The sequence below is a fragment of the Opisthocomus hoazin genome, chromosome 7 (assembly GCF_030867145.1).
Source record: "Opisthocomus hoazin isolate bOpiHoa1 chromosome 7, bOpiHoa1.hap1, whole genome shotgun sequence".
Classification (NCBI taxonomy): Eukaryota; Metazoa; Chordata; class Aves; order Opisthocomiformes; family Opisthocomidae; genus Opisthocomus; species Opisthocomus hoazin.
Window position 1 is genome coordinate 49,473,408 of NC_134420.1, and position 25,376 is coordinate 49,498,783.

The 25,376-nt window shown below is 43.2% G+C and overlaps 3 protein-coding genes across 7 annotated transcripts in view; 1 reads left to right on the forward strand and 2 right to left on the reverse strand.

The window, feature by feature from the left end:
* The window catches only part of ALKBH1 (alkB homolog 1, histone H2A dioxygenase), a 15,924-nt gene extending 15,210 nt beyond the window's left edge, over positions 1-714 (reverse strand). For 2 of the 5 annotated variants that reach the window (XM_075425750.1, XM_075425747.1), the window contains exon 1: positions 541-714. In XM_075425750.1, the coding sequence (XP_075281865.1) occupies positions 541-663 (123 nt within the window). In that variant the 5' untranslated portion in view covers positions 664-714. Of the gene's footprint in view, positions 1-166; positions 247-540 lie in introns of those variants that run through there. The other 3 variants (XM_075425751.1, XM_075425748.1, XM_075425749.1) reach the window with 3 other exon arrangements.
* SLIRP (SRA stem-loop interacting RNA binding protein) lies at positions 698-4,920 on the forward strand. The gene is made up of 4 exons (XM_075425752.1): positions 698-834; positions 986-1,044; positions 2,827-2,934; positions 4,794-4,920. The coding sequence occupies exons 1-4, from the start codon at positions 741-743 to the stop codon at positions 4,845-4,847; spliced, it is 315 nt and encodes a 104-aa protein (XP_075281867.1). The 5' UTR covers positions 698-740; the 3' UTR covers positions 4,848-4,920.
* Positions 4,849-22,728, reverse strand: SNW1 (SNW domain containing 1). The gene is made up of 14 exons (XM_075425746.1): positions 22,627-22,728; positions 21,453-21,606; positions 18,816-18,977; positions 13,494-13,589; positions 13,295-13,401; positions 12,380-12,484; positions 12,217-12,286; positions 11,453-11,518; positions 10,052-10,168; positions 9,557-9,698; positions 7,782-7,878; positions 6,859-6,976; positions 5,685-5,848; positions 4,849-5,598 (listed from the first exon to the last, which is right to left on the reverse strand). Exons 1-14 carry the CDS (start codon positions 22,638-22,640, stop codon positions 5,394-5,396), a joined length of 1,617 nt encoding a protein of 538 aa, XP_075281861.1. The 5' UTR covers positions 22,641-22,728; the 3' UTR covers positions 4,849-5,393.
* Positions 22,729-25,376: the final 2,648 nt, after the last annotated feature.

The following is a 25,376-nucleotide window of genomic DNA, read 5'->3' on the forward strand; positions in this document are numbered from 1 at the left end:
GGCCAAACGGCAGTGAGAAAGGAGAAGACGCTGTACCAAGGGGCAGACAGCAAGAGCCCTGGGCACGCACTGCGCAGCAGGGGGAAGCAGCTCCCGGCTCCCCCTCAGCCCGCCCAGCCAAGTCAGCGCCAAGGCCAGGACCAGCAGGCCCAGGAAACCGCCTCACCTCCAGCACCAGACCTTGCTTCCCTTAAGTAACGCGTGGCCCTGTCACAGGCTCTGGAGATCCCTCCCGGCAGCGCAGAGCTCACTAAACGTTATGGGAATAAATAAACACAAGCAGAAGCGGTGAACCCGCGAGTCGGCGGCCGGGCCGGCACCGCCTGCCCTCGGGCAGGGCCCGTCCCCCCGCGGGCCGCCTGCCTTCGGCCCCCACCTGAGGGGGCCCCGGGCCCGCACAACCGCACGCTCCTCCGCGGCTGCTCGCCCCCGGCCACGCAACGAGCCCGCAGCCATCACAGCGCGGCAGGGCAGCGCCCGCGGCCACCGACGGGTCAGCGTCAGGGACGGCGGCAGCGGCACCGCTCCGTGGGGCGTTACCTGACCCCCCGGCGCGGAGAAGTCCACCACACCCCGCAAGTCCGACGCGTCGCGCTGGCGGTAAAAGCGAAAGAGCCGACGGAAGGCATCCTCCCCACCCTCCCGGGTCAGGGCCGCCGCCATTTTGGCCAGGCCGCGGCGGGCGGTGCCGCGCACTGCCGGGGCGTGGCCAGCCGCCCCTTTCCCGCCGCAGCTCCAAGATGGCGGCGTCCGGCGCGGTGCGGGCGGCGGGGCGGCGCTCCGGGCGGCTCTTCGACTTGTTCGTGGCCGAGGTTCCCTGGACGGTGTCGAGCAGTGAGTCTGCCCCGTCCCGCTCATCCCCCGCCGGTGCTGGGGTGGGAGGAGGCGGCCGCGCCGCGGGGGCCGGCACAGGCCGCGGGGGCCGGGCCTGGGCGCTGCGCGGGGGGACGAGGCCCGCGTAACCAGGCGTGCGTTTCCTCCGCAGAGGAGCTGAAGGAGTACTTCTCCCAGTTCGGGTCGGTGCAGAGGTGCCAGCTGCCGTTCGTGAGTACCCGCGCATCCTCTGGGCCGCTGTGGGTGCTGTCTCGGGCCGGGCCGGGCTGGGACTTGCCGGGCCCCGGTGGGGTGGGCCCTGCTGCTGTGCCGGGGCCCCGCCCCGCGCCCTCGGAGCTGCTTTCTGGATGCCTCTTCTCGTACTCTTAACGGGTTTTCGGTGCTCTCCGCCCTTAATTCCTTCTCCCAGCCGGTGCCGCCACTCGTCGGCACGCTGTAGGCCTTGCTGGAGCTTGGTGGTTGGGGTCTGAGGGAGCTTGAGAAAGTACATCTCTCGGATCCTGTCGATGCTGCCATTTCGCAGTGATTAACCTACAAGCGCTTTGAGCTTCTCTATCATCAGGTGATCTCTCTTCTCACAAAGTGTTTATGTGCCTCATCTTACTGGCTTAAAAAATCTGAAGGTGTGGGTATAGACCTACAGTCCCTTCCTGCTGTGGGCTCATACCCCACCCTGAGCACGGGGCTGACAGAAACCACAGGCTCTTCGGGCTGCTCCCAGGCTGTCTGCTGGTCCTGCCTCTGCCGTTAGGCTATTTATCTTCTGAGCACGTAGGTCAGGGATAATGGTGTCTAGTGCAGTTTCTTAAGAGATGAAAAGTCAAAAAAAGTGTTCCTCTCCCACTGTTACAGGCAAGTGGCAGGCCATCACTGAAGGAGAGAGCAGAGGTTCTCCCACCTGTTTGTGTTTCTCCATGTGAAGTAATGGTCTGTTACATTAAGCACAGTGTATAGTGAACTTCAGTTAGCAAGCTGATGGATTCGCTGTCATTGAGGAATAGTTTGGAAATGGAGAAAGATAGTTTGAAACAGTCTGGTTATTTCTGAACACTGAAGCTTCGGTGTCTGGGTGTCATGCTCTGTTCCTCAGGCCCAGGACAGAACGCGGTGAGTCATGGGGAAGGCTGGCAGCTTACCATAAACCCGCCTCCATCACTGATTAAAACCAAACTGATGCACACCTGTGTGTTGTGATTCACTGATTGCTTTAGGAGTGTTCATTAATGCTTAAAACTGCCAGAGGTATGAAAAACTGCCAGCAGCGTAAGACACCCTAATTAAGGCATCAATGAGACACTGAAACCGGTCAGTGTGACTACAGTACCTTGTGGGTGAAAACTTCACCGGTGTTTGGATGTGTCCCCAGTCACGCCTGATGATCGGTCAGTTCTGTGGCAGAACTGTTGTGAACTCTGACAGGAATCAGAGTTGGGATAAAAGGCACTTTGGTAGACGTGGCTTTTCTGCATTGTCTCCTCTTCTTTGACAACTGTCTTCTGTGACTGGCAAATTATTCTTAAAGGTAACTTTTTCTTTCTTTTCAGTGCAGTTAGTGCTTGTCATCTTGAACTGCAGCCTGCTTTTGTAGTGTCTTAAGCAGCTGCTTCTCAAGTATTGAGGCAGGCTTATTTTCAAATCAGGCAGCCATTTAAATGTCAGTTCTGTTGTGACTGGCTTAATAGTAGATAACTACTGCAGTTTCAAACAGCTGGCTATGTATTATTCCAGTCTTCAACTGTAACTTAAAATCTTAATTTTTTTTACAATTGCTGGACTCAAATTGAGAGAAGGGATGCAGAACAGCCTCTGCCAGGCCCCTGCCTGTGGTCACTGTGAACGTCTTGAAGTGTAAAAAAGCCTTCTGAAACAGCAGGTGTGCTGATTTCTCTGATAATTTCTGAATTGTTAAATTGAATATCTGTTGAAAGTTTTTGACAAGCTAGGTGAATATTTTGTACAGTAATTGGATTTTTTTTTTTAACTGGTAACTAGGACAAAAATACAGGCTTTCACAGACGTTATTGCTGGATTAAATTCTCGACTCCAGAAGGTGTTCAGAACGTACTTCAGAAGGACTCCCACATACTTGAAGGTGCCAAGGTAATGTGCCAGTTCCTTTAGTGAAGTAACGTAAGTTCAACTCTTTCATTCTGCCTTTGGTTGGACACAGTAACATCAAAATACTGCCCTACTTGTTCCAAATGTGATTAAGCATTTTGCCACTTAGTGTGCTTTTAATGTTTTTTAAATCATTAACGCTTTTGTTTATTCCCCCTCTAAACTTGACTTGTTAGGGTCTGAGATCACATAGATACCACAGAGATCACATACCACAGATCAAACCCTCCTGCTGTACTAAGCTAAAGGAATATAAATGCAGTAAAACTGCAGGAACTGCTATGGAACTGGTTATTATTTGTAACACAGGTTTCTGCAGGTGGATTCTCACATCTAGTTTGGATGCTGTGTCGCAGGGGGACAAAGAATGTATATCATGTCATAGAGGAAAAATCAGCAGCCTGTTTTCATGCATTTAAGATAACTTCAGATTAGCTTTAGTGTAGCTTTTTTTTTTTTACTTGCTGTCTCTTAACATTTTAAAGGTTAGTAAAGGAAAAGAAATGACACTTCGGCAATCTCAGTGCATTAGTTTGTGGTATCAAGAGACTGCGTACACCATCATTTAAAAACTTTTGGTCTAGTACTGATACAAAGGGGTCACTGACTGGTCAGAGCCAGACAACTGCATCATCTAGCTTCACTGCAGCCAATAAATAGAACAAATAATGTTTGGAAAGCAGTGGGATGGCCATTTTAGTATGCAGCGGTGTTGACAGAGAAGGATAAAAGGACAATGAGTCAATGGCTGCCCAAAGCCATTAATAAATTAACAGGTCTCATGTCAATATCATTAGAAACCTGCATCTAGTATGTTCACTAAATAGGGGCAAATTACTAAGGGCATCTTCTTGTAGGCTTACATGTGCTTCAGCTGGCTTAGCTACTCAGACCTAGCAGTCCAGAGTGAAACCAGGGGCAACAAGCAGACTGGTGTAATAAACACAGTCTTTGAATAATGAGTAAGAATTCTTCAGTATCCTTCTGACAACTAGTTTCTTGGTTTGAGACTTTCAAAGCTAGGAGATTGTAACAGTAAAGTGAATTGCAAAGAGACTTCAGGGATGCAGTATGCTGATTGTGATAAAAGTATGTTGCTTGATGTGGTTTATACTACTGCAGAAGTCTTCAGTGGTCGGTGGTTACTTCAGTACCTACTCCTAAGAACTGACCTCTGAGTTACCACTGTAGTGCAAAAATGGAAGCAGAAACTAAGGAGCCGTTTGCCGACTTCGGTCTTCAACTGTGACAAGCCGGGCAATAGGCTCATCCCTCAAACTGGGCTGAAAGTAACTAGGATGTTATCTATATGCAATTATCAAAACAAGGACTAGGAACAGCATAGATGAGTATTTAGTGTCAACTTCTTGGAAATTATTTTGTTGCTTTTTATTCCTGAAGCTCTAAGATAGTTGCATTCACTTAACTGCCTAGGCTTCAAGGGCTGTACGCTCACAAGAGATGCCAGAGCGAAGAGGCTTCTTTACAGTGAAATAAAAAGCAGAAGGCAGACAGTAGTTAGCTTTCTTCGTTTCTTCAAAAATGCAAGCTTCTCTAGAAGCAAAATACATAAGTACTTCTCCCACTTTCTTCTAGGCTAGGTTTAGACAGTTACCTCCTATTAGTTCCACTTGAAAGCACAAGCTTTTAAGATGCCTTTTGCTGATACAACTAGTAATTGCTGTGCCTGTCGGGAACTCAGCATTTGTGGTTATGGCTCATAAAACTGAACTGGTTATAAACACATCTTCCACTTCCCATATGAATGTTTTAGAAGATCAGAAATTAACAATATCAAGCCTTCTTGCCTGACTAATTTGAATAATTTCCATTGTTTTCAGCTCACTCTCAGACAGCAGCCCCACAGAAGACAGTCAAAGAAAGAATCAAAGTGACTGAGCGGTGGAAGGACGTTTTATTTCACTAAATGTAAAGAAACTAAAATAAAGATTACTGAGGAACTATGAATGAGTATGTGTTTTAAAACAGAATCCAGCTGTTTCCCCTCCTTGTTCAAATAAACTGTGTAGCCACACTAAAGAAACACTGAATCATAAACTCCCTAACATCCATTACAGCGTAAGACAGTAATTATATACAGCAGGAAAGCTCTTACCAGATGAATTAAAAGCTTTAGCTACCTACAAAAACTAAAGCTGTAGGAAGGGGCTACATTCTTACCCTGAGATGCTGAGCAACAGGGGATCAGCAAAGTCAGAGCACGTACTAAAGAATAATTCCCTTGTGAAATGTTTCAAAGCGGTCTCCGTTCCTCCACTCTCCAGGGGTAGCTGTCCTATGTGGAAGAATTACTGTGTGTATATATCCACACGACACGAGTTGGGAACTGCTGCGTTACAATGCCTCTGAAACTAAAAATGCCTTTTGCATGAAGTCCGAGCTTCCAGTCCATTTCTCTACCTCTCAAGGGGCAGAGGCATTCAGTCCTTCCTCCTCTTCTTGCTGTCGTGCTCATGTTCTTTGGGGCGGCTGCTATCCGACGGCCGTTTAGAACCACCGTGTTGCTTAGCTTCTTCCAGAAACTTGTCCAAACCAAATGGATCCTCCTCAAATTGAACTGGTCCATCTCTGCCCCTCCCTCTGGTGTTACGATCCGAGTTAGAAAACTCTTTATCAGGAACAAACCTGCAGGAGGAGAGGTGATAGGCAGTCGATTGTAACTTCAGAGTTCTAAGCTTTGTTCTTTGTATTTCTTAACATGATTTTCTTACCTATTGGTCTTTATTCGAGCCTCTAGGTCATCACCATACATGTCCTTATCCACATTTTTACTTGGCCTGTAGATGTTTTGGGCCATATCCTTGCCACTTCTCCACGGCTGGTCATAAACATTATAAATTTCATCCTCTCCTCCAGCAAAGCCACTGTCCATACCCTGTGACAAAGAAAGAACAGCAGCAGTGTAACACAGATGAGTCTGCAAAACTTCAGCTGACCTATTTTAACATCAAGACACACTAATGGTGTCACGCAGATACCTGAAGATGGTATTGTGTGATTTACTACTGATTTCAAATGAGTTCAAGCACTTCATTAGGACGTAAGTGGCTTTGGGTCTGGGATTAAGTCCAGAGAACATAACACAATCATTACAAGCCTCAGTCAGGGCCACTTCTACTCTTCTGAAAAGCAACAGGAAGGACTGCAGGCCATTCATATTTCAGAAGAATGGATCATTTCGGTCTGCCCTGCAAATACAGCTGTCTATAATAGCCAAGTACAACCATACAGAAATGTGTATTACTTAATTTCTGGAAAAACACGATGTAAGCTGACTGATCCAAATCACAGAGGCTTATGTAAGCTGTCAAAGTAGAAGTGCCTGCTTGTTCACTTTTGATTCATCAGCTTTCCTGCAAGTCTTTCACTGGAGATGTGAAAAAGAATGACTGACAAAATGCAGGTCTATTCAGGGACTTTCTGAAGCCTAATCTACTTTTCCATCTCTGAATAGCATAAAGCTCAGGGAAAAGAACTGTTGCTGTTAACTATTTATATCTTCAGAAGAATTTTTAACATAAGCAATAATGTGAATAGAAATTATTTACTTGCTTCTCTCTCAGAGCAGAGTTCCTTTATTATTCACTCAGTATATTTGTACAAAAGAACAAAATTAGGTCACTGCAGCTTGAAGGCAAAATAGCAAGAAAAACCACAGTAAACCCACTTTAATCCAGTTACACATTCAAAATACTCCATTTTTGTTGCATCAGCTATGGATAAAGGAGATCCATAGCTTCCTAACCAGTTATGCAGAGAGTTCTTTCAGAGCATATCCACACCAACCCTGAGAACCGTGTCCCTTGAGTATTCTACCCATACCTACGAAGGAAGGACGAGCATGTTCTCACAGAAAGCTACACAGCTGTGAAAAGGTATTTTTACCTTGCTCTGGTTGAACAGCCTCTGGTCATACTGGATTTCATTGGATGGCCTGGGGTTGGGTACCCCGAGGGCAATGACTTCACTGATATCTCTGTTCTCATTTCTCTGCAGCTTTGACCTGAATTAAAAATTTCAAGTTTTATTAGGTCAGTAAACCATATTTGTCAACATGCTCAACTGCAACCTGATCCTGTATTAGTTGCTGACAATTTGCCTCAGGAGCCAGATTTTGACTTGCCCTTCCTTGCTAGGTAACATTTAAAATTTGTCTCCTGGTAAAGGAAACATTTGAGGAAGTTACATTCAGCTGGACATGACATTTAAATTTGCTTTTCACTATCTGCAATTTACATCAAGCTGACTTGGTCTAAAATGTCGTATTTATTTTTTTGCAAGAACAGTGTAATGGTATTCTGGAAAGGCCAAGCAATCCAATTTTAAGATATTACAGATTTTAAGCCTCCAGAAAGCATTTGTGCTCAGAAATCTCACTGGCTTGGGCAAACAAGATCATTCAGCCTACACTCATAAATCTAAGCTTACTTCAAACAAACAGCTTCAAGAAACAAAGCCACTAACGATACTCTGATCTCACTGAAGTTATAAGATCCAGGTTTCAATCTCTGCTGTCAACATGTTAACTGAATCTGAATATACTGTTCTGCTAAAGAAGAAAACCCACCCGAAACCAACAACCCTCCCCCTCCTCCATTCACTTCTAAATTTAGAAGAGCATACTGCACTACACTAACACAGCAATACCATTTCATACAACGAATGAACCGTGCTTCATACCAGCAAGTATCTCCACAAGGTAAAATTCAGGCACTTGCATCAAGCAAAAGGAAGCCCAGTGTAAGAGTTTCTCTAGTAGGGAAGCCTGTGCCAGTGCAGGAATAAAGCAGCTTGCTTTTGTGACTCACCTTTTGTCAGGGGCTGCCCTGGAGAGATTTCTGTCATGCTGTCTCTCTTTGCGCCTGTCATGTCTGATTTCATCTCTTTCTCTAGCTTCTCCATCCTCTGAACAAACACAAGATTGCTCATTATAGACAAATACTTGAAGTTTGAATTAACTACACCACCACAGACACTGGCACAGTGATTCAATTCAGTATTCTTTTACAGAAGAGAAGTGACCCTTTGCACTATTTAAAACGTTACACTTCAAATAAACTGAACACATGGAAAACCACAGCTTTCTTACGCCACAAACCATGAACTGTCCTTGACAAGAGAGTTACAGCAGACACCTAACAACTGCGTTTTCTCAACTGTCAAGAGCTTAGAAAGCTTGTGCATCTAGGAATTAATATCCTAAAACACCCACAGATCATCGTATCATACTTTTAAGTGTAAAAGTACTGTTCAAACACGCAGGCATCCAAGTGGTTTGAAGGACATTCTGTGACTCAGTATCAGAGAATGACTCAGCTTGGAAGGGAGTCTCTGGTTCAACCTCCTGCTGAAAGCAGGATCAGTGCTGAATTCAAACCAGGTTGCTCAGGTGGGGAAAACCTCCAAGGACAGAGGTTGCCAGCCTCCCTGGGCAACCTGTTCCACTGCTGCTTGTCCTCATGGTGAAAGTTTTTCTCCTCACATGTAGTTGGAATCTCCCACTCCAACTTTTGACCGCTGTCTCATTCTTCCACTATACAGCTTAGTGAAGAGCTCTGATGATCTCCTTGTAGATATGGGAAAGCTTCCATTAGATCCCCCCAAAGCTACATCAACTCCTGGCAGAACAAGCTTCATTCTCTCAGCATCTCCTGACTAGGCAGGTACTCTAGCCCCCTGGACCATTTTGATGGCCCTTCACTGAGCTCATTCCAGTTTATCTACATCTGTCTTGTACCTGGGGACCCACCACTGCACACAGCATTCCCAATACAGTCTAACAGGTCACCAGTGAAAGGAAATTATTATTTCCATTGACCTACTGGTTACAGTCCTGTGGATGCAGCTTAGTGTGCCCTTCACGTTATTACTGCCAGGGCACACTGCTGGCTGACGTTTAGCATATTGTTCACCAGGACTCCCGGGCCGTTTTCAACTGAGTGGCTCTCCAGCTGGCCAGTCCCCAGCCTGTTGGCAAGAGGTTAGTGCATCCCAGCTGCAGGATTTGGCATTACATGACCATATCGTCCACCTTTTAGAGAGATCACAACGGCTCTGCAAATTTAGCATCTTGACCTTTGAAGTGTCATTTCAATCAAAATGTAAGACTTATCACAATGATTGTGATTTGGTTAAGTTAGCAGTTTCTGGGCCTAGTGGCCAACAGAACAACAGTTCCGCTAGACCAGCTGTAACAGTGTAAGATACACAATATTGTATTTATCATCTTTGCAAACTTAAAGATGGTTTAGTTCTTGTAAACAAAGTTGCTCTTCATCTGCAATAAGCCTTTTCTATAAAAAAAACCTCATTAGTTTAGAGCAGTCCATGAAAGCCATTACTTACAGTGATTCTGAACAGTGTCTTAAACCTGTATACACTCACATACTGCTGTGAGGTTCAAATCCAGATCCTATCAAACCAGCCAGTGAATTAACCGAATTCACTGGCTGATCAAGTACAGACATGAAGAACAGGTATTACAGTTAATATTTAGGTGTTTTAAGTTCTCAGGTTATTTCTGCAAACCCACACTTCAGAGTGCTAAAAAAACCCACAGCACCTTAATAACAAAGAAACATACCTTTTTCAACATGGGTTTTGATCCCTGCTCTCCTCTCCCTGGCTTTCTGAGCCATTTCTCGGAGCTTTTCCTCATGTTTCTCCTTTTCTTTCTGAGCCATCTTCCTCTCCACCTGGGCACGCATCTCGACTGCCTCACGAGCCTGCACGCATAAGACATAGTTAAAAAGACAGAAAGCTAGCACCTGGGAGGCAAGATCTTCTGTCAAGGAGTTATCCAGTAAACGGGACATGAACCAAGCCACAAAGAGGAAGTTCAAAGCTAGACAGCCACAGCAGTTAAAGCTGAGAAACAAGACCCATGACGTCCAATAATTTAACCCACACCAAGCCACTGATTTAAAGATATTGGGGATAAGACCTTATGTCTTCTGTTAGCCAAGAAGCAGGACAAATCAAAAAGCTATATCCTACTCACAGTTGATTTTCCCAAGGAAACAAACATACAAAGAAGGTAAAGCCACATGGAACAAAACATTTTGAACAACCACCTGACCTTTCTGTCAGCTATATAGAGAGCCTCAGCAAGCTTGGCAAAGTTTTCATTGATGTGAACAGTCTGCAGTCCTCTGCCATCTGCAGCCAGACGCTTATCTAATGGAATAGTGTATCCCTACAGTGGAAACAGAGGCAGTTAATCACAGAAACTAACATCAGTTGACGTAACAAACATTATTCCATTTACTGTGTGAGAAAACAAAAAACACACACCAAACTCACAGCCCATCATTAATATGCCTCAATGGACCTCCTTTATACATACTTCAAATTTGTAACAGGTAATACTAAGCTTCGCTCCAATTCCACATTCCCTCCCAAATCCAAATCACAATTTCCCTTGAAGTTATATCTTAGTATGAACGACAGTTTCTGATTGATAAGGTCCACTTTTTGCTTTGTTTTAGGAACTAGACAGCAGCTATCCCAGTCCCTAAGCTGTTTTACCATTTGTGCTTAAAAATTGTTTTCCCTAAACTGTTTTCACACCTGTGAAGAGTTAGCTGATTCAAAATGAGAAAGTAAGGGGCAAGGCTGCCAGCAAAAGTCAGAGACACTAAATGCCAATTTTGCTTTCAAAAGCAGAAACCTAAAATTATTTATAGATCATATTTTAAGATCCTTTAGCAAGCTCTAAAAAATTTTTGCTTTGGTTTTAGCATCTGTAACCTAAAATTTGATCTACTAATTAGCAGTCCCAGTTATACAGCTGTGTTGGGGTAGAAAAAAAATAACATCCAAACATGCCGCTTTTCCTTCCTCCATTTGAAGAGGCTGCCTCACCCCAACAGCTTGCTAAGTTTGAGCACAATTAGACCAGTTACTGCAGCAAACTACAAATTATCCCTTCTCTCTGAACATAACCTTACTGGCTGATAAAAATCAAAGGGACAGGACATACCTACTGAAACAACGAACAAAACCAGCTAACCTCACCAGTGATCAAAATGAATCAGTGAAAGAATGCAACAAGGAGAAGTACCCAGAATTTTGGGCTGCAGTATTAAAAAGAAACATGCTAGGTTCTCTATGAATTATCCTTCCCTTTTTCAGTTTAGATAGCTTTACTTTGTGAGCTCCAGAGACTTTAGTTTCAGGCTCTACATACTGCACTACTATAGGGATTTTTTAACTAATGCCATTTTTTCCTCTCAAAAATCCATCATCTCTGCCATGAAGCAATACATTCTCTCAGTGCTGTACTCCTGTCAATTTAACAACCCTTACATGCCACAGACAGAAAAACTGAGTTATGTAATCATGTGTTCTCTGTGCTGGAAGCAGCCAGTTTACCTAACTCTAGAGGTTTAAAACCAGTATTATTCAAGCTTAAATCATTCACAGAAGTCTCCTAGCAGGGTGCAACATTAGAAAGATGAACTTATGACAACTTAATTACCTTTGCATTTTTCCAGTTTGAAATGCATGGAGGAATTTTCCACTCTTGCTGCTCCTTCACAGTCATCTGATTTAAGAGAAGCAAAGTCATCTTTAGATTTATACCAAAAGGAAATACTGTTTTCTTTCTCAAAGGTAGCTATGAAACTATTCAAATAAACGAGAGTACAAAGTTCAGGACACTGCTACAAAAAAACCTAACTCCTCTTAGCAGCAGTAAGGTGTTCATTTTTGCACTGTACCTTTGCCAACACTGAATAAAGTCATGACAACTTTTCAGCCATCCCCTTAAACTTCAGTCACACGGGCCAGAACTCATAGTCAGCTTTTTAACATTTGCACATTTCATGGCAGTTCAAGTTGTAGGGAACCAATGAACCACCACTACACTCATCTCTCGGAAGGAGCTAATCCTTGATAACACAAGTCAGTGTTAATTAAGGATTAGCTTATTAGTGTTGTCTAAAAAGCACCGTGTACCAAGGCTGAAGCTTCGGTCAACTCATCCATGCCAAGAACAACTGCAGCAATATCTGAGAAATCTACTCAACTTTTGAGAAGGTACACAGGAAGAGAGCTACTCTCAGAACCGCCCAAGAAAAAAAAAAAAAAAAAAAAAAAAGACTGCACTAGGCACCAAGTACATCACTTAACATCACCTCAAAGGAACAATATGGAGAAAGTGCACAGAAACAAACCAGAACAAAGTAGAATTTGTGAACCCACCTACAATTCAAAACTAACAACAGCTATGGCATTTCATACCTTTCTACTAGGAGAGTGCATTACAGGTGCTGGAGGAGAGGGTGGTCCACGTGGAATCTTCTTGTTAATTCTGAACAATTAAGAAAAAAATTACTATCAGCATATTGTATGGAAATACGCTTCAGAATCTGCTATTTGCTGTGAACAAGTTTTCAATAGTTACTTGAATCTTGGAGGCTCCATAGGGTCTTTCTGCATTTCCACCATCCGAATAACTCTCTGTTTTGCTCCAGAGTTGAAGGCAACGCCTTGCTGAGATGGTGTGTACCTGAATAAAACAATCAAAGCGCTCAGTTCTCTGCACACAGCTGGATATCCCTTGCCCACCTCCACTTTTACTCAGTTCACTGCCCTAGCTGCATTTTCGTTTTATCGACACCAGTTTAAGACTTTGTCACTGTGAACGCCAGGAGCAGGTAACTGCACAGAGGATACTGGACTGACTGCAGAGAATCAGTTAGACCAGACAGAACGTATCTTCCCAGGGCTCTATCCTCCTGTTTCAACCTAGATTCTGAAGCAGAAGAAACAAACTAATGAAGTACACAGACCATGTCGCAATACTCTTTACCTACATCTGTGAATCCCTGGTGACTACTTACTGGTTATTAAGAACTTCTTCATGTACTTTTTTTCAGAATTCACCTCAGGCCACATCTAACCCTGCCACGGCATTTTTCTGTGTTTGCAGCAGAAAATCATCATAAACGAGTATCAGCCTCCTAGTAATTCCAATTGGTCATTTTATATGAGGGAAGAACTTTGTTACGTGCCTTGTCTTGAAATTCCCAGTAAAGACTCTGTTTTCAGGGCAGCATCATTAATGGTGCTCCCTGACAAATCTATACTTTGCTGCTAAAACAATAACCCCTCCACAAAGTGCCACAACTCACAAGACATATTTCAACACACTTCAAACTAGTGGGTTAATTCAAAATACATAAGCCAGTTTCATATTACTTCCAGAAGAACAGAATTCAGGAGGAACTGCTGTTCTCAAAAACTCAAGGAATATGCCAGTTCTAATCACTTTTATATGTAACAACATCTTACACACACACACACCAGCACTACATACCGAATGTACTGTGCAGGAGCCAGTTTGTCAGCTGCTCGAACTGGCATGGCTGCTGCAACTTTCTGGGAGACTGATTTCTCCAAGGCTGCCCTTGTCTTCTCTGTTATCTGAAGACAAAATTACTCCAGTATGCATCTCACCATGTATGCAAGACATACAATATACCACTGATAACTAGGCACATCAGTGCACATAATACCTCTCTAATTGCCTCCTCATCTGGTCTTTGCAGTTCGGGATCATCCACATTCATGACCTCTTTTGGCACAAGATCTGTGTATTTGCTGTAAATAACCTGGAAGACATTATATTTTATTAGTGCTTGCGAATAGGAATAAATGTACCTATACCAAAGGAAATGTTTCAAGCATAGATTATACTTCAGGTATTAAATTAATTAAAACTTGTGTGCAACTCTAAATGCATTACAATTACATATTCTTCAATGACTCCCATAGAACAAGAATATACTCTGGATCCCATATTAGACACGAAATAATTGAAGAAAAGAAGCAATTTGATTAAACATAATTATGTAAATCACTGTCAGAGCTGGGATTAGACACTAGTTTCCTGCTTCCCTTTCCTACTTTCCCTTTTTCAGGGTCCCCAAGACAGTAAAAAAAACCCAAAACACCCACATCTGTACTTCTGTCTTCTAGGATTACTTAAGAATTCGATACAAGTCTCTTTCAGCATCTAGATTTTTTTCATTTTATTTACTATTTTCTTGGGAAAACAAATGCTTGAGAAATCTGTTCTTGACACTTTCCCTTATATAGGTACATCAGCCTTCATATAACATGCAGCTAGCTGTCAGTAGCTTTCAGCTCCAATTTTAAATACAGGGAAAGAACACAGATTGCTACAGGGAAAAATTTACTGTAGCATTAATGCTTCACATTTGTCCAACAAAATAACATCAGAAAGTCTTAGTTCAAAGGGTTAAAAGTCACCATAACTATTATTTCAAGTTCATTATAAGGTGCATGTCCAACTATGAAAAGGACCTTTAGCCTCAGTATCAATTTGTCACACAAGTGCCATTTCCTGCTTCTCAGCCTTCACTCCTAAAATTTTAATCCTCTACATTAATATCAATAATATCCTAGCTTCTCAGATGCCAAATGAAGGACATCTAAGGAGCAGCATTCCTCTAAGGTAATTAACTCTAAGTCCAAGTGTCTTGCTGCATGAAGAACAAAGTATGCTGAAAGAGCTCAGAGTATCCCAGAAGACAAAAGCAGAAAATAAAAAAACTTTAAGAGGTGCTCTAAAAACTACAGTACACTGAAGTACAAATGACCTACATGAACTATTTAAACCCTAAAGTATTGCATGCAAGTGGCAAGCTGCGTTAATATGGAATAAATCCATGATATAGATTAACCCAAAAATACAAAAATTTTGTTTCTGTAAAAAAACTTCACACTTACATGTTCTAATTGGAGTCCTTCTTGGCGGCGATATAGACAGGCAGATAAAGATGTTGCACTATGTTGTTTTTTCTAGATATTTACCCTATTTTAACAGTAATGTTGAGACATTTTATGAATCTAAGATAGAGGAGACTCAGATTGTTTGATATTGTAGTATGCCCATCCACTACCATTTTTCATTTATGAAATATAAAAAGAAGCCTCAGTGTGTGTTTCAGATATTTCATTTTGATTGCTACTGAAAAGCTGAATCTCCTTCTAGGCTGAAATGAAATGCTCAATTTTTGGTAGAGCTACACGACTCCCTCTCTGGCTGGGGCAGCCTTAACAGGCAGCAATTAGAAATCTGCATGCCACTGCCATCAGAAAGTGAACAATCTTACCTAACAAGTTGTGTAAGAAATGGTAGCTCATGGTAGGATTTAAACATCAGTCACATCAGAATTTCACACGACACCTGACAGATGCAAGTGTCTTGACAGAAATTTCTTAATATATAACGCATAAATCCCTCCCCTCAACATACTTTATTCTATATATCCCCAGCATCCCTGTACACTGCTCATCAATCCTATGTGTGAATCAAGAAGCTACCATCAAGCACTGCAGAATGCACTCCTTCCTTGTCGAAGAATGGTTTCTCTGAAGCATATAACATTTTACAAGTCATTACAACTGTAAGCCCAGCACGAAAACCAGTGAAAAAAACTGGCAATAAGCTCTCAAACCAAGCCCACCACAAAAGCAAATACATTGTGAGTAAAGAACACTTCTAATCATTCTAGTTATATTCATGTTCTCTTGACCTTTTCCATCACTGTGACAGAGTTCCTTCAACCATGGAACTACTCTCTCTCATAAATGTTTCAACTGAATTCACAATCTTGAGAAAAAAACAGTAGGTAAGATTTGTGGCTCTTTTTGTCTCCTTTAACTTATAAGCCACAACCTTGGGCCACCAAGAAGAAATCCAACTCCTGCACAGAAAAATCATCCTTGCCAGAAAAAAAGCAATGGACCTGATAGTTCCATTCCTTGATTTCACTCTCTTTTCTGTCTTAATAAAAACACAAGAAGCAATTATATGTCCTTATTTTCCTAATAAGGGGACAGAGCATCAGTCTCGCCAAAATGTATCAGTTATGGATGTGTTATTTTAGCCTGGCTTTTAATCACGTGAGCAGCGAAAGTATTGGAAGACTCTGCAGCAGCGCAAGGGCTAACCACACAGCTAATGCTGGAAATCCTTCATCTGGACAACCAGATGGAACTCCATCGATCGGATCCGTAAGGTCATGCATCCAGGTTCATCAGCGTTATCCAGCATTTCACGTCTAGTAGACTTTCTGCCAGCCCCAAACAGCTTGTCAAACTGTCTCATTTATGTCAGCATTTTTCAAAGAAAATTCTCTGAAGCCACTATTTTTTAAATATGTAAAGGAACAGATGCCAGAGAGATGAACCACTGCAATAGCAGAAGCTGCTGACAAGCCATCTAGATACAGGGTCTGGGTGATGGAACTGCTGCCTTTACAAGAAGGCAGAATACTAAATTCAACTTCAAAAAAATCTGTAAGCTGTAGCAAAAGTAAAATTTGCTTCTTAACTCAGACCAAACTAGTAGCTCATAGATTAGGATCAGAAACTCCATCTCATTTCTGGCAGGCTGCTAAGTATCTGTTTCTCTTCGCTCTAGGTATTAAGATTGAAGAAATATTTGACTTGTGACTGCAGCTCTGAGCATAATGAAACTACTGTATGTAATCCTAGTGACACTGGACTATCAGAAGTTCTCTCACAGAACATATTCTACATTATTCAACTCTACACAAGTCACTGAAAAACTGCTCCCTATGACATCTCTGCCAATACTTTCTCTCTCTCCTACAAAATATATCAAGCAATAGTAGTTCTGCTACTTTCAGTGAAATTGTTTAAAGTATCTAATTTCCCCCCAGTTTTACTCCCCCTTGAAACACAATACTCAATCTTTAGTCTCAGCATTTACACCCAGCTGGATGCAATCAGAATCAAGCTGACCCAGAAGGCAGAGCTTAGGGTTAGGCAACCTTAATTCCAGTTTTACAGAACCCAGTTTTGGAAAAGCCACACATCTCTTCCACCCTGGTAAGGATGGCTACAAAATAAGCTTATTATTGCTTCATTATAGGTGCCATATGGAAAGTTGATGAATGCTGGTACAGATCTTCATGAATCAAATATGACAAATGTTAACAGCTTAAATTTAACTTTACCCATTCTAAGTATTTTCCTAACTCTGAACCAAACAAGGTACAGTGAAAGATTAGTCATTTTTGCCTAATGACTACTATAATTTCTAGTTCTTGTTCAAATATACTTAGGTCCCAATCTAAACAGTTCTATTACATGCAAGTTAAATCTGATCCTATAGGTAAAGATGTACTTGACAAGGTGTAAAAATAAGGGTTTAACTATGCTTTTTTTTTTCTTCTTATTCACCCTACAGCTTCCCCCACATCAGTACGATTATTATTTCTTGTCTACTTATCTGCTCCAGATTAATTTTTATGCTTTGGGATAAGTAAAATTTCTAATTAGTATCAAGTATCAAATATTTGGTCACAAAATTCTTTAAGTGCAACTAATATTTTAGCACCTTCCTCTTGACAATTAATTCAAGACACTACATAAAGTCTGACAGAACCCCAATGAAAGTCCCCTCAATAAAAGAAATGCCACTGCTGTCGTTTCTGTTTAGGCTGACTACTTTCTACCACATGACAGCATGGAGTCTGATTTGAACTCATTTTTTTCAAAGGTACTGTAGTAACTTATGATGCACAGAATGAGGATATACAAGATGTGACACATTTTTGACATTTGACAGAGTATTAGTTAAATATAAAATCCTATTGGCATTATCTTTCTGCAACTCTGGCAACTGTAGGATCAATTTAAACCAACAAAAATAGATAATTATCTGTTAAAAAAGAAAGATTTCCCCTGGTATTCTTAGAATGCTCACCCTATTTTTTTGTTTGAGAGGTAAAGTTCACCTTTTGTTTTTTTGTTTAGATAGGTTTTCCCCCTTCCTTGTTTGCAGTAAAACATAGGGCATATTACATACCCGTAAGTTTTTCAAGGCATCCTAAAGTAAAGCAGGAGAAGTAGAATTATTTTGAAAAGAACTATTCATATTAATTAACTAAAACACCCTTTGCAGTTAACCCTCTTTTCAGATTTTCTTTAGGTTACCCTATTCTTTACAGCAGATGCTTTATATAACCAGCAGCTGGTCATACACTTAGTCCTGCCTCAGCAGTTTTCCAGCCCCCAACACCTGCTGAGGAGAATTCAAGTTTTAAGGTAGTCCACTTTCTTCCATTTGAAAAGGCAGGCATAAGTACCCCTCAAAGTGGACTTAGGAGCCCCAGGTACCTGGTCTCCTCAATACTAATTAGGACCTCAAGATAAAGTGCCATCTCTCTATTTTCAGAAATGCTACTGTATACAGGAAATTGAAGTTGGTTCCCATTAAACTCGATGAGAATGTTGCCATCACTGAACTTCACACAAAAATTCTGGAGCGTAACTACTGGCAATACTTTCTGCTGCAACTAAAAAAAGGAGGAAAAAAAGCTCCCAACAATATTCAAAACAGCCAGAAATGGCAAATGTTATATTAATAAGACAGAAGGTGTAGTATTCTGAAAGCTGAACTGTGTTTTCTGTGTTTTGTTGTTTTTTTTTTTGCCCCCTCTCCCTACACACTGAAACAAGGCTGCCTGTGGCCAGGCCTGTTTTCAGTTTCTTGCCTTCACCGGTAAACTCTCTAACAAAAGCTGCTAAGCTATCGAGTAAGTTTTGCATAGAGACTCTCACCGTTTTTGCCTTACCTTTTAATTACATAACAGAGGAGATCACACAGTGATGCCAGTCAAAATGCTCATGTCTGTCTGACATGATTTCAGTTGTAAACTTTAAGAAAACAGGATGCAATCCATTTGGCTGATGCCATACCAATGAGTTTAAGTATACGCAATGTGTACATACAGCTTTTCCAGGTACACAGGCTAGTCTATGTATTGGAAGAAATTTACCTTGTCCTTTGATTGTCCTTGTCGAGCAATTGCATCGTATTTTATTTTTCCTTCTGCATCCACCTGAACAGCCAAAGCATTGGACATTTTCTTCTTTCGGCCCATATCCAATGGATATTGGGCCACATGAATTTCTGGGAAAGCACCCCCATCTCCGAAATCCTACACAGAGGAAAAAGTAGTGAATGACTGAAAGACAAAAACATGGTATAACACTTGCATGGGCGGGAAATGCAATGAAAGAGTGGATTGATTTTAACAAAACGAAACATTGCCAGAATGCTCGAGGAACTTCATTATTTTAGCTAGTAAGATAGCAGTGGACTATAGAACTTTAACTTATTAAAAGACACTGAAGTGCAGAGACATCTTGCAGTAACAATTCCCTGCACAGAGCAAGAGCCCGTATCACTGACCAGAATGTGCAGGCACTACTATGCTACAGACAATACATGATTAAGTATTTAATTCACATGTGAGTTATTAATTAGAACTTCAAAAATTTACCTTATGCAATGAAGCAACTGTGGAAATACTAAAACAAGAGCAGCATTTTTTTAATGGAAATTTCTACTGGTTATTTGTTGCTTTTCACACCATAATGATGAAGTTGAAAAAGCTTTCCATACCTTTCAAAGCCTGCAGCTCATAGCTTGACAACGGTGCAAATGCCAAGCTATCCCATTTCCTTACTTTGCCATGCAAATGCATTGAAAACTGGGCCAGCACCCAACACACCAATATTCTTAAAGTTTACTTCCTCTCTCATTCAATGTGTTGCTGTAAAAGCGTTAAATAAACAGCTAACCAAAAGACCTCTTAAAGCAGAACATCCTGACTCAGTAACACCGAGGATGTACACAGAATCGGTACTATTCATAAACCAACTTCAGGCTACAGTTTCGATTGCAATTCTTCAGAGGAAGCATTTGCTTAAAGCAGCGTGAGCATCTCCCACTCCTTTTGTTGCAATGGCACTGCTTCTCTGAAGTCGGATAAGAAACCAGATCAAAGAAGAAGAATGGGTGTCTTAGGTAGACTGATCTCTGTATTCACCGTGTGACCAAACAGTTAACGCCATGGCAACAGAGAGCATGGACTGAGGCTGGAATAAATGATTAGAACACTTCTTTCCAAATAAGAACATGCTTATGTCACATTAAAGTGCTCACTGAAATACAGCTTCAGTTATTTAACGTCTTCCACTGGATGACTTTAGTTATGGAATCAATGATAAAGTATTAGCCAGAAAAAAGTCAGTCTTTCCTCAAAAGTTTCTGCCTAACTCTTGATCTATAACCTTAAGAACAGATTTTGTTTTTTTTTCCAACGATGGCATTCCGGGACCACTGGACAAAGGTTATGCTTTTGAAACATTTACTGCTCTTGAAGAATCTGTATTTGTTTATGAGGCATAAAGGTGCCCTTAACAGACTTTGTGAGATGCTGTATCACTTTGTAGCCCAACAATGCTGGAAATTCTTTGAAAACCTTCATCACCTCACTTCTTAAGAAGTTCTTCTGCTAACATTTAGAAAGAATAAGCACTAAAATACTAATTTTAATAATCAACAGTGTAGGGAGGGAACTCTACACTGGGTAGAACAAAGGTGTAATTTTCAACATCATACACTTTATGAAATGCTGAACCTACATCAAAAATGTTTATTTTAGAGAACCACTGGAACTACGATTTGAAGTCACCTTATCTAGCACTAACGGGTCACCATGGTAGTGTTGGATCCATCTTTATGAAAATGGGACTCAAACATAAATGAGAGTAATACTAGCTCATGAAATGATGGCATTTGGGGACAATGCAGGATCACAGATGAAATACTATATCAAAACCTCAACAGCATGCCTCGTCCCAAGAGCACTGGCTTCTGACTCATCAGAGCAGGTCTCAGCTGTTATGTCAAGTACCATTTCAAAATCTGAAAGGTTTTGTGGCTCACAGTGAGAAACTGTACTGAACAGTTTTATAATCAGAGCTATACACCTGTGTTTTCCCTTCTACATTTCAACATTTCCAGTTGAAATTACATCAAACTGGCAAGAATTACAGCTAAATCACACACAACATTGCCCAAAACCCTTTTGCCAGTAACGTAAACAGTGAATATCTGACAAATTTTTAAGTTTCCTTCCAACTCTCACAATCTTCTCCCCCACGAGCAGCTATCTTTTGTGATGCCAAGAACAGAATACACATGACCATTCTGTTCTCTGATATAAGCATGTTCCCTTACTCCAGCTACAACCTGGAACGTGTATTTAGCAAATAATGACAGAGGAACAACACAGAGGTGTTCCGAGAGGATCCTTGCCTTCACAGACTGTAAATTGAAAGAACCATGTATCTATTTCCATATTACAGTATAACAATCTCTGAAGGGAAGAATGCTTTTAACATCCTGTTTACCATTAAAAGTTTTAAGCAATCTGGTCATTAGGACAATTTCCCCCAACCCAAGAATACACCCATCAGTCTGGATGCAAATTCTGCATTTGGTAAGGCTTTGCACAATTCTGTGCTACACTCAAGATGCTCAGAGTTTATTTCTACTCCAGAAACAAATACTTTCCCCCCCCCATTAGCAGACACAGTACTATAGTGTGAATTTAAATATCTACCTCCAGCACTCGTGGTATCCATCCTTTCCGGTAACCGTATGGGGGAGGTTCCCGTCGTGATGAGACTAGAGCAGCCTGCCTAGATCTTTGAGCTCTTGCTCTCTCTTCTAGTTCTAGCTGGTCTTGAGACAGTTGGGTTGGAGCTGGTAAAAAGCTACACATCCACAGACAGCCACACAAAAAAAGAGAAACATAAAAAGTTAATTCCAGTAATTTCACTCAGTGACACTCAACTATGCTGAAGTCTACTACTAAATTATTACCTTCTCTACAATCACTCCATACAGGTTAAGAAACAATTTATGAAACTGGAGTACTGTGACAGTAAATGTGAGGGGTGTAACTTCTGAGATTGCAGGTGCAAAAGCAATGTGTGCTCTCCCGGCATTCTGGAAGATCCCTACAATATCTGATGCCAAATTCATCCACATTCACTTCTTGATTGAACGGGAATGCGCAACAAGGCCCGCTGTCCAACAGGAATGTCACGCACCACTGTGTATTCTTTCCACTATTACGGAGCAGAAAAATATGCCCTTAGTCCCAGCGACTCCTCCTTCCTTTCTCTCCAGGCAAACGCCTACAAAGACGCCTGTCAACAAGCTCCCCCCTTCACGCCAGACACCTCCCGGCCACAGCCAGTCAGGAGGAGCACAACTCCAGCTCGCCTTGACCGCGGGGCCCCTTCCCACGCTTCTGCAGGGAACGGCCACCCCCGAGAAGGCCGGCACGCCGGGGCGGCCACCGCAGCCGCCGGCCCGTGCCCGACGGCAGGCGCAGCGCCTTCCGACAAAGGCCTCTCGCCAAGGAAACCGCGACAAAACCCGACGGATCCGACCACCCGCAGCCGCGCAGCTCCTCCTGCCCGCAGAAAACACGCGAGGGGCGCAGAGCCCGGAGCCGGAGCCAGCGCCAAGCACACACACCCCGCCCCCCCCCACTAGGACAGGACAAAGCACGGCCGAGCTGCTCCCCCGGCCCGGCCCGGCCCGGCCCTGGCCGCCCTCCCCCGGCCGCGGCCCGGCCTCCTCACCGGCCGGCGGGCCCACCGCCTCGGAGAGGCCGCGGCCCTGCAGCGCGCTCCCTCCCCGCCGGCCGGAGCCTCGCCCCGCGGCTGGGAAGGCGCAGGCGGGCCGGGGAGCGCGGTCACCCCACCCGGGCCGGCCGGACGCACCTGGTGAGCGCCATCTTGCCGCCTCCGTCGTCTTCTCGGAGCCAGGCCGCGGGGGGAGGGGGAACGGCGGTGGCGGCCGTTGCGCACGCGCCGCGCGGCGCAGCGTCTCGCTGGGAGTTGTAGTCTGGGTGGCGTCACATCGGCGGCGGCGCCCGGGGGCAGGCGGTCTTCCGCGCTGAGCGGCGGGGGGAACGGGGGTGGGCAGCGCCGCGGCGGGAGGCCGCCTGGGGCAGCGCCGGCCCCGGGAGCCCAGCGGCGCGGGGGAGGGCTCCGGCCCTGCGGGCTGGCGTCCGGGCGGCTGCGGGGCCTGGGTGGCTCCGCCTGGGTGGCTCCGCCTGGGTACCCCCGCAGGCCGTGCTGGCCTCGGCAGGCTTGGGCGGAGGGGATGGGCCCGGTGGAAATGGCGCGGTCCCGAGAAGGCCGCAGCGGCAGCGGGGCAGATCCCTGAGGGACAGCTGGAAGAAGGAGAAAAGGGGGGGGGCGGAGTCCAGTGCCCTGCTTGTTCAGGTGGTTTCCAAAAAGGCCCAGTAACCTTACGGTTCATCCCGCCCGCAAGTGCCCAAGTAAAAAGCAGTAAAATCTAATGGATTGGAGTAAAATTTCTTATTCTGATGCCTGCTACATCAATATCGCTGAACTGGGGTGTGAGAGAGAAAGGAAGAAGAGATTGATAGTGCTGTAAAAACATTGATTTAAAATAAAAACTATTGTATTAAATGCCAAGAGTTGTACTGTATAAGTGTAATTGGCATCCATATGTTACATAGAAGTTTTTTTAAATCAAGCCAAGAGATGCACTCTTCATAGTTAAAATGTGGAATAGGGAAAAATACTTCCCAGAGAATTGTGGTGGGAACAGGTGGAGCTTTACGTCGCCTCAAGTTGCATCAGGGGAGGTTTAGACTGAACATGAGCAAAAATTTCTTTACTGAAAGAATTGTGAAGCATTGGCAGAGGCTGCCCAGGGAGGCGGTGGAGTCACCATCCCTGGAGGTGTTCAAAAAACGTGTTGGTATGGCACTTCAGGACATGGGTTAGCAGGCATGGTGGTGATGGGTTGACAGTTGGACTTGATGATCTTAGAGGTCTTCCAGCCTTCGTGATTCTGTGATTCCATGATAAAGTTTTGAAGTGGTGGTATATGGCACCGTATATGAAAAAAGACATGTAGTTAAATACTAGCGGCTATTGTTATGTTAGCATCTAGTGAAGCAAAGGGACAAAAGTCCCCTGGTGCTAGGCATGGTTCATCTAGAAGAGAAACAGAAGGTGGCTAGAGAAGAAAAGGGTAAAATGCATAAGAAATAAATACAGTTTTTATTAGAAATAAAAAAATACTGTATGAGGCAGGAAGACTATAAGGCAGACCGAATGTCTGCCTTGCAGTCTTCCAGTCATTTTGTATGTCTTACCCTCTTCTATCTGCGGGGCAGCCTACTGGGGCGGACTAAATTTATCTGCTACAATTTCTAGGATCGGGGTGATTTGGAGGAAGGTAAGGACAGGCCTGTTGCAGTCCTTCTGTGCCGAAACGCTTGTCGTCTTCAGTGGGAATCAGACTTGGGCTTTCTGTTGTGGTGACAGCAGCTCTGTCATCACCTCTGTGAATGACAGATACTTCCCCTTCTCTCTGAGACAGCTGGCCTCTTGTGAGCACTTTAGACAAAGCTAAAGGTACAAGACTTTGACATATATCATCTATCAGTAATTTTCCTGAGGAAAACTGATCTGTCATCTCTCCTACCCATTTCTGTCAGGCGTCTGGCAACAGAATTGCTGTTGTCACATCTGGCAATATGGCCTCCTGATTCAGGAGCCTCCTCTTGCCATTGGAAGTTGCCACGGTCTCTGTCTACAGCTGCTATACTAGCCTCAGCTGCAAAATTATCTTTCCTCCCTCCTAATTTTACGTTTCTCCTTCTTCCTTTCCTGTGATGCATTATTTAATGCTGTATGGTAAATATACAACTTGTGAGCTATTTCGTAACACAGTTTGCGTGACAGCCACAATACAAAATTGTTGTTTAGTGGTAAAATCGTAGGAGAGGAACATGCTTCAGCTCCTGCACTACGGAGATGCTCCTCTGGTTTCCTTGGTCTCACGGCTTGTTCTTAGAACTGTGCAGTCGCTTTCTCTTTGCCGATGGTGAGCTGTTAGTGCTTGCTTTAATACTTAATTTTCATCCCCTTGAACCTCTGTGTTTTCATTTATTTTTGGTTTTATTTTGATGTCTGAGTTGGCTAATTTTGAGTTTGTGAATACGTGACCCTCTTAGCACTGGATAGAGGGGACCATATGGTATGAAGCGGCTGTACAAGCTAATTCAAAACCGTATGGATCTGTAAACGTATCACAGTCTTTTATGCACATGGCACGTGCTGCTAATCCAGCTGTGAATAACTTCTTGTCCGTGCCCTGCATTACCTATCATCTATCAAACCTAGAAAATGCTTATATAGATGGTTTAACTGGTCAAAAATATTAACTGGAATAAAAAAAAAAAAAGTTTGGAAGTTCTAAACTGAAAAAATGTGGGAAGTTTGGAAAGTTTGAATCTTTTTCAACATTGTCAAAAAGGACCATTCAAACTTCGGTGTAAAGCGATGTTTCTTGGCCAAGTATAGGCTGAATGTGCTTACTGGCTTGAAGGTGGGAAAATTCTTTAAATCAGAATGTGTTTAACTTCTGATCTAATACTTCCTCCCCTCCTGTAGAATGGTGTTTTGGTTTGTTTGTGAGGGTTTTTTTG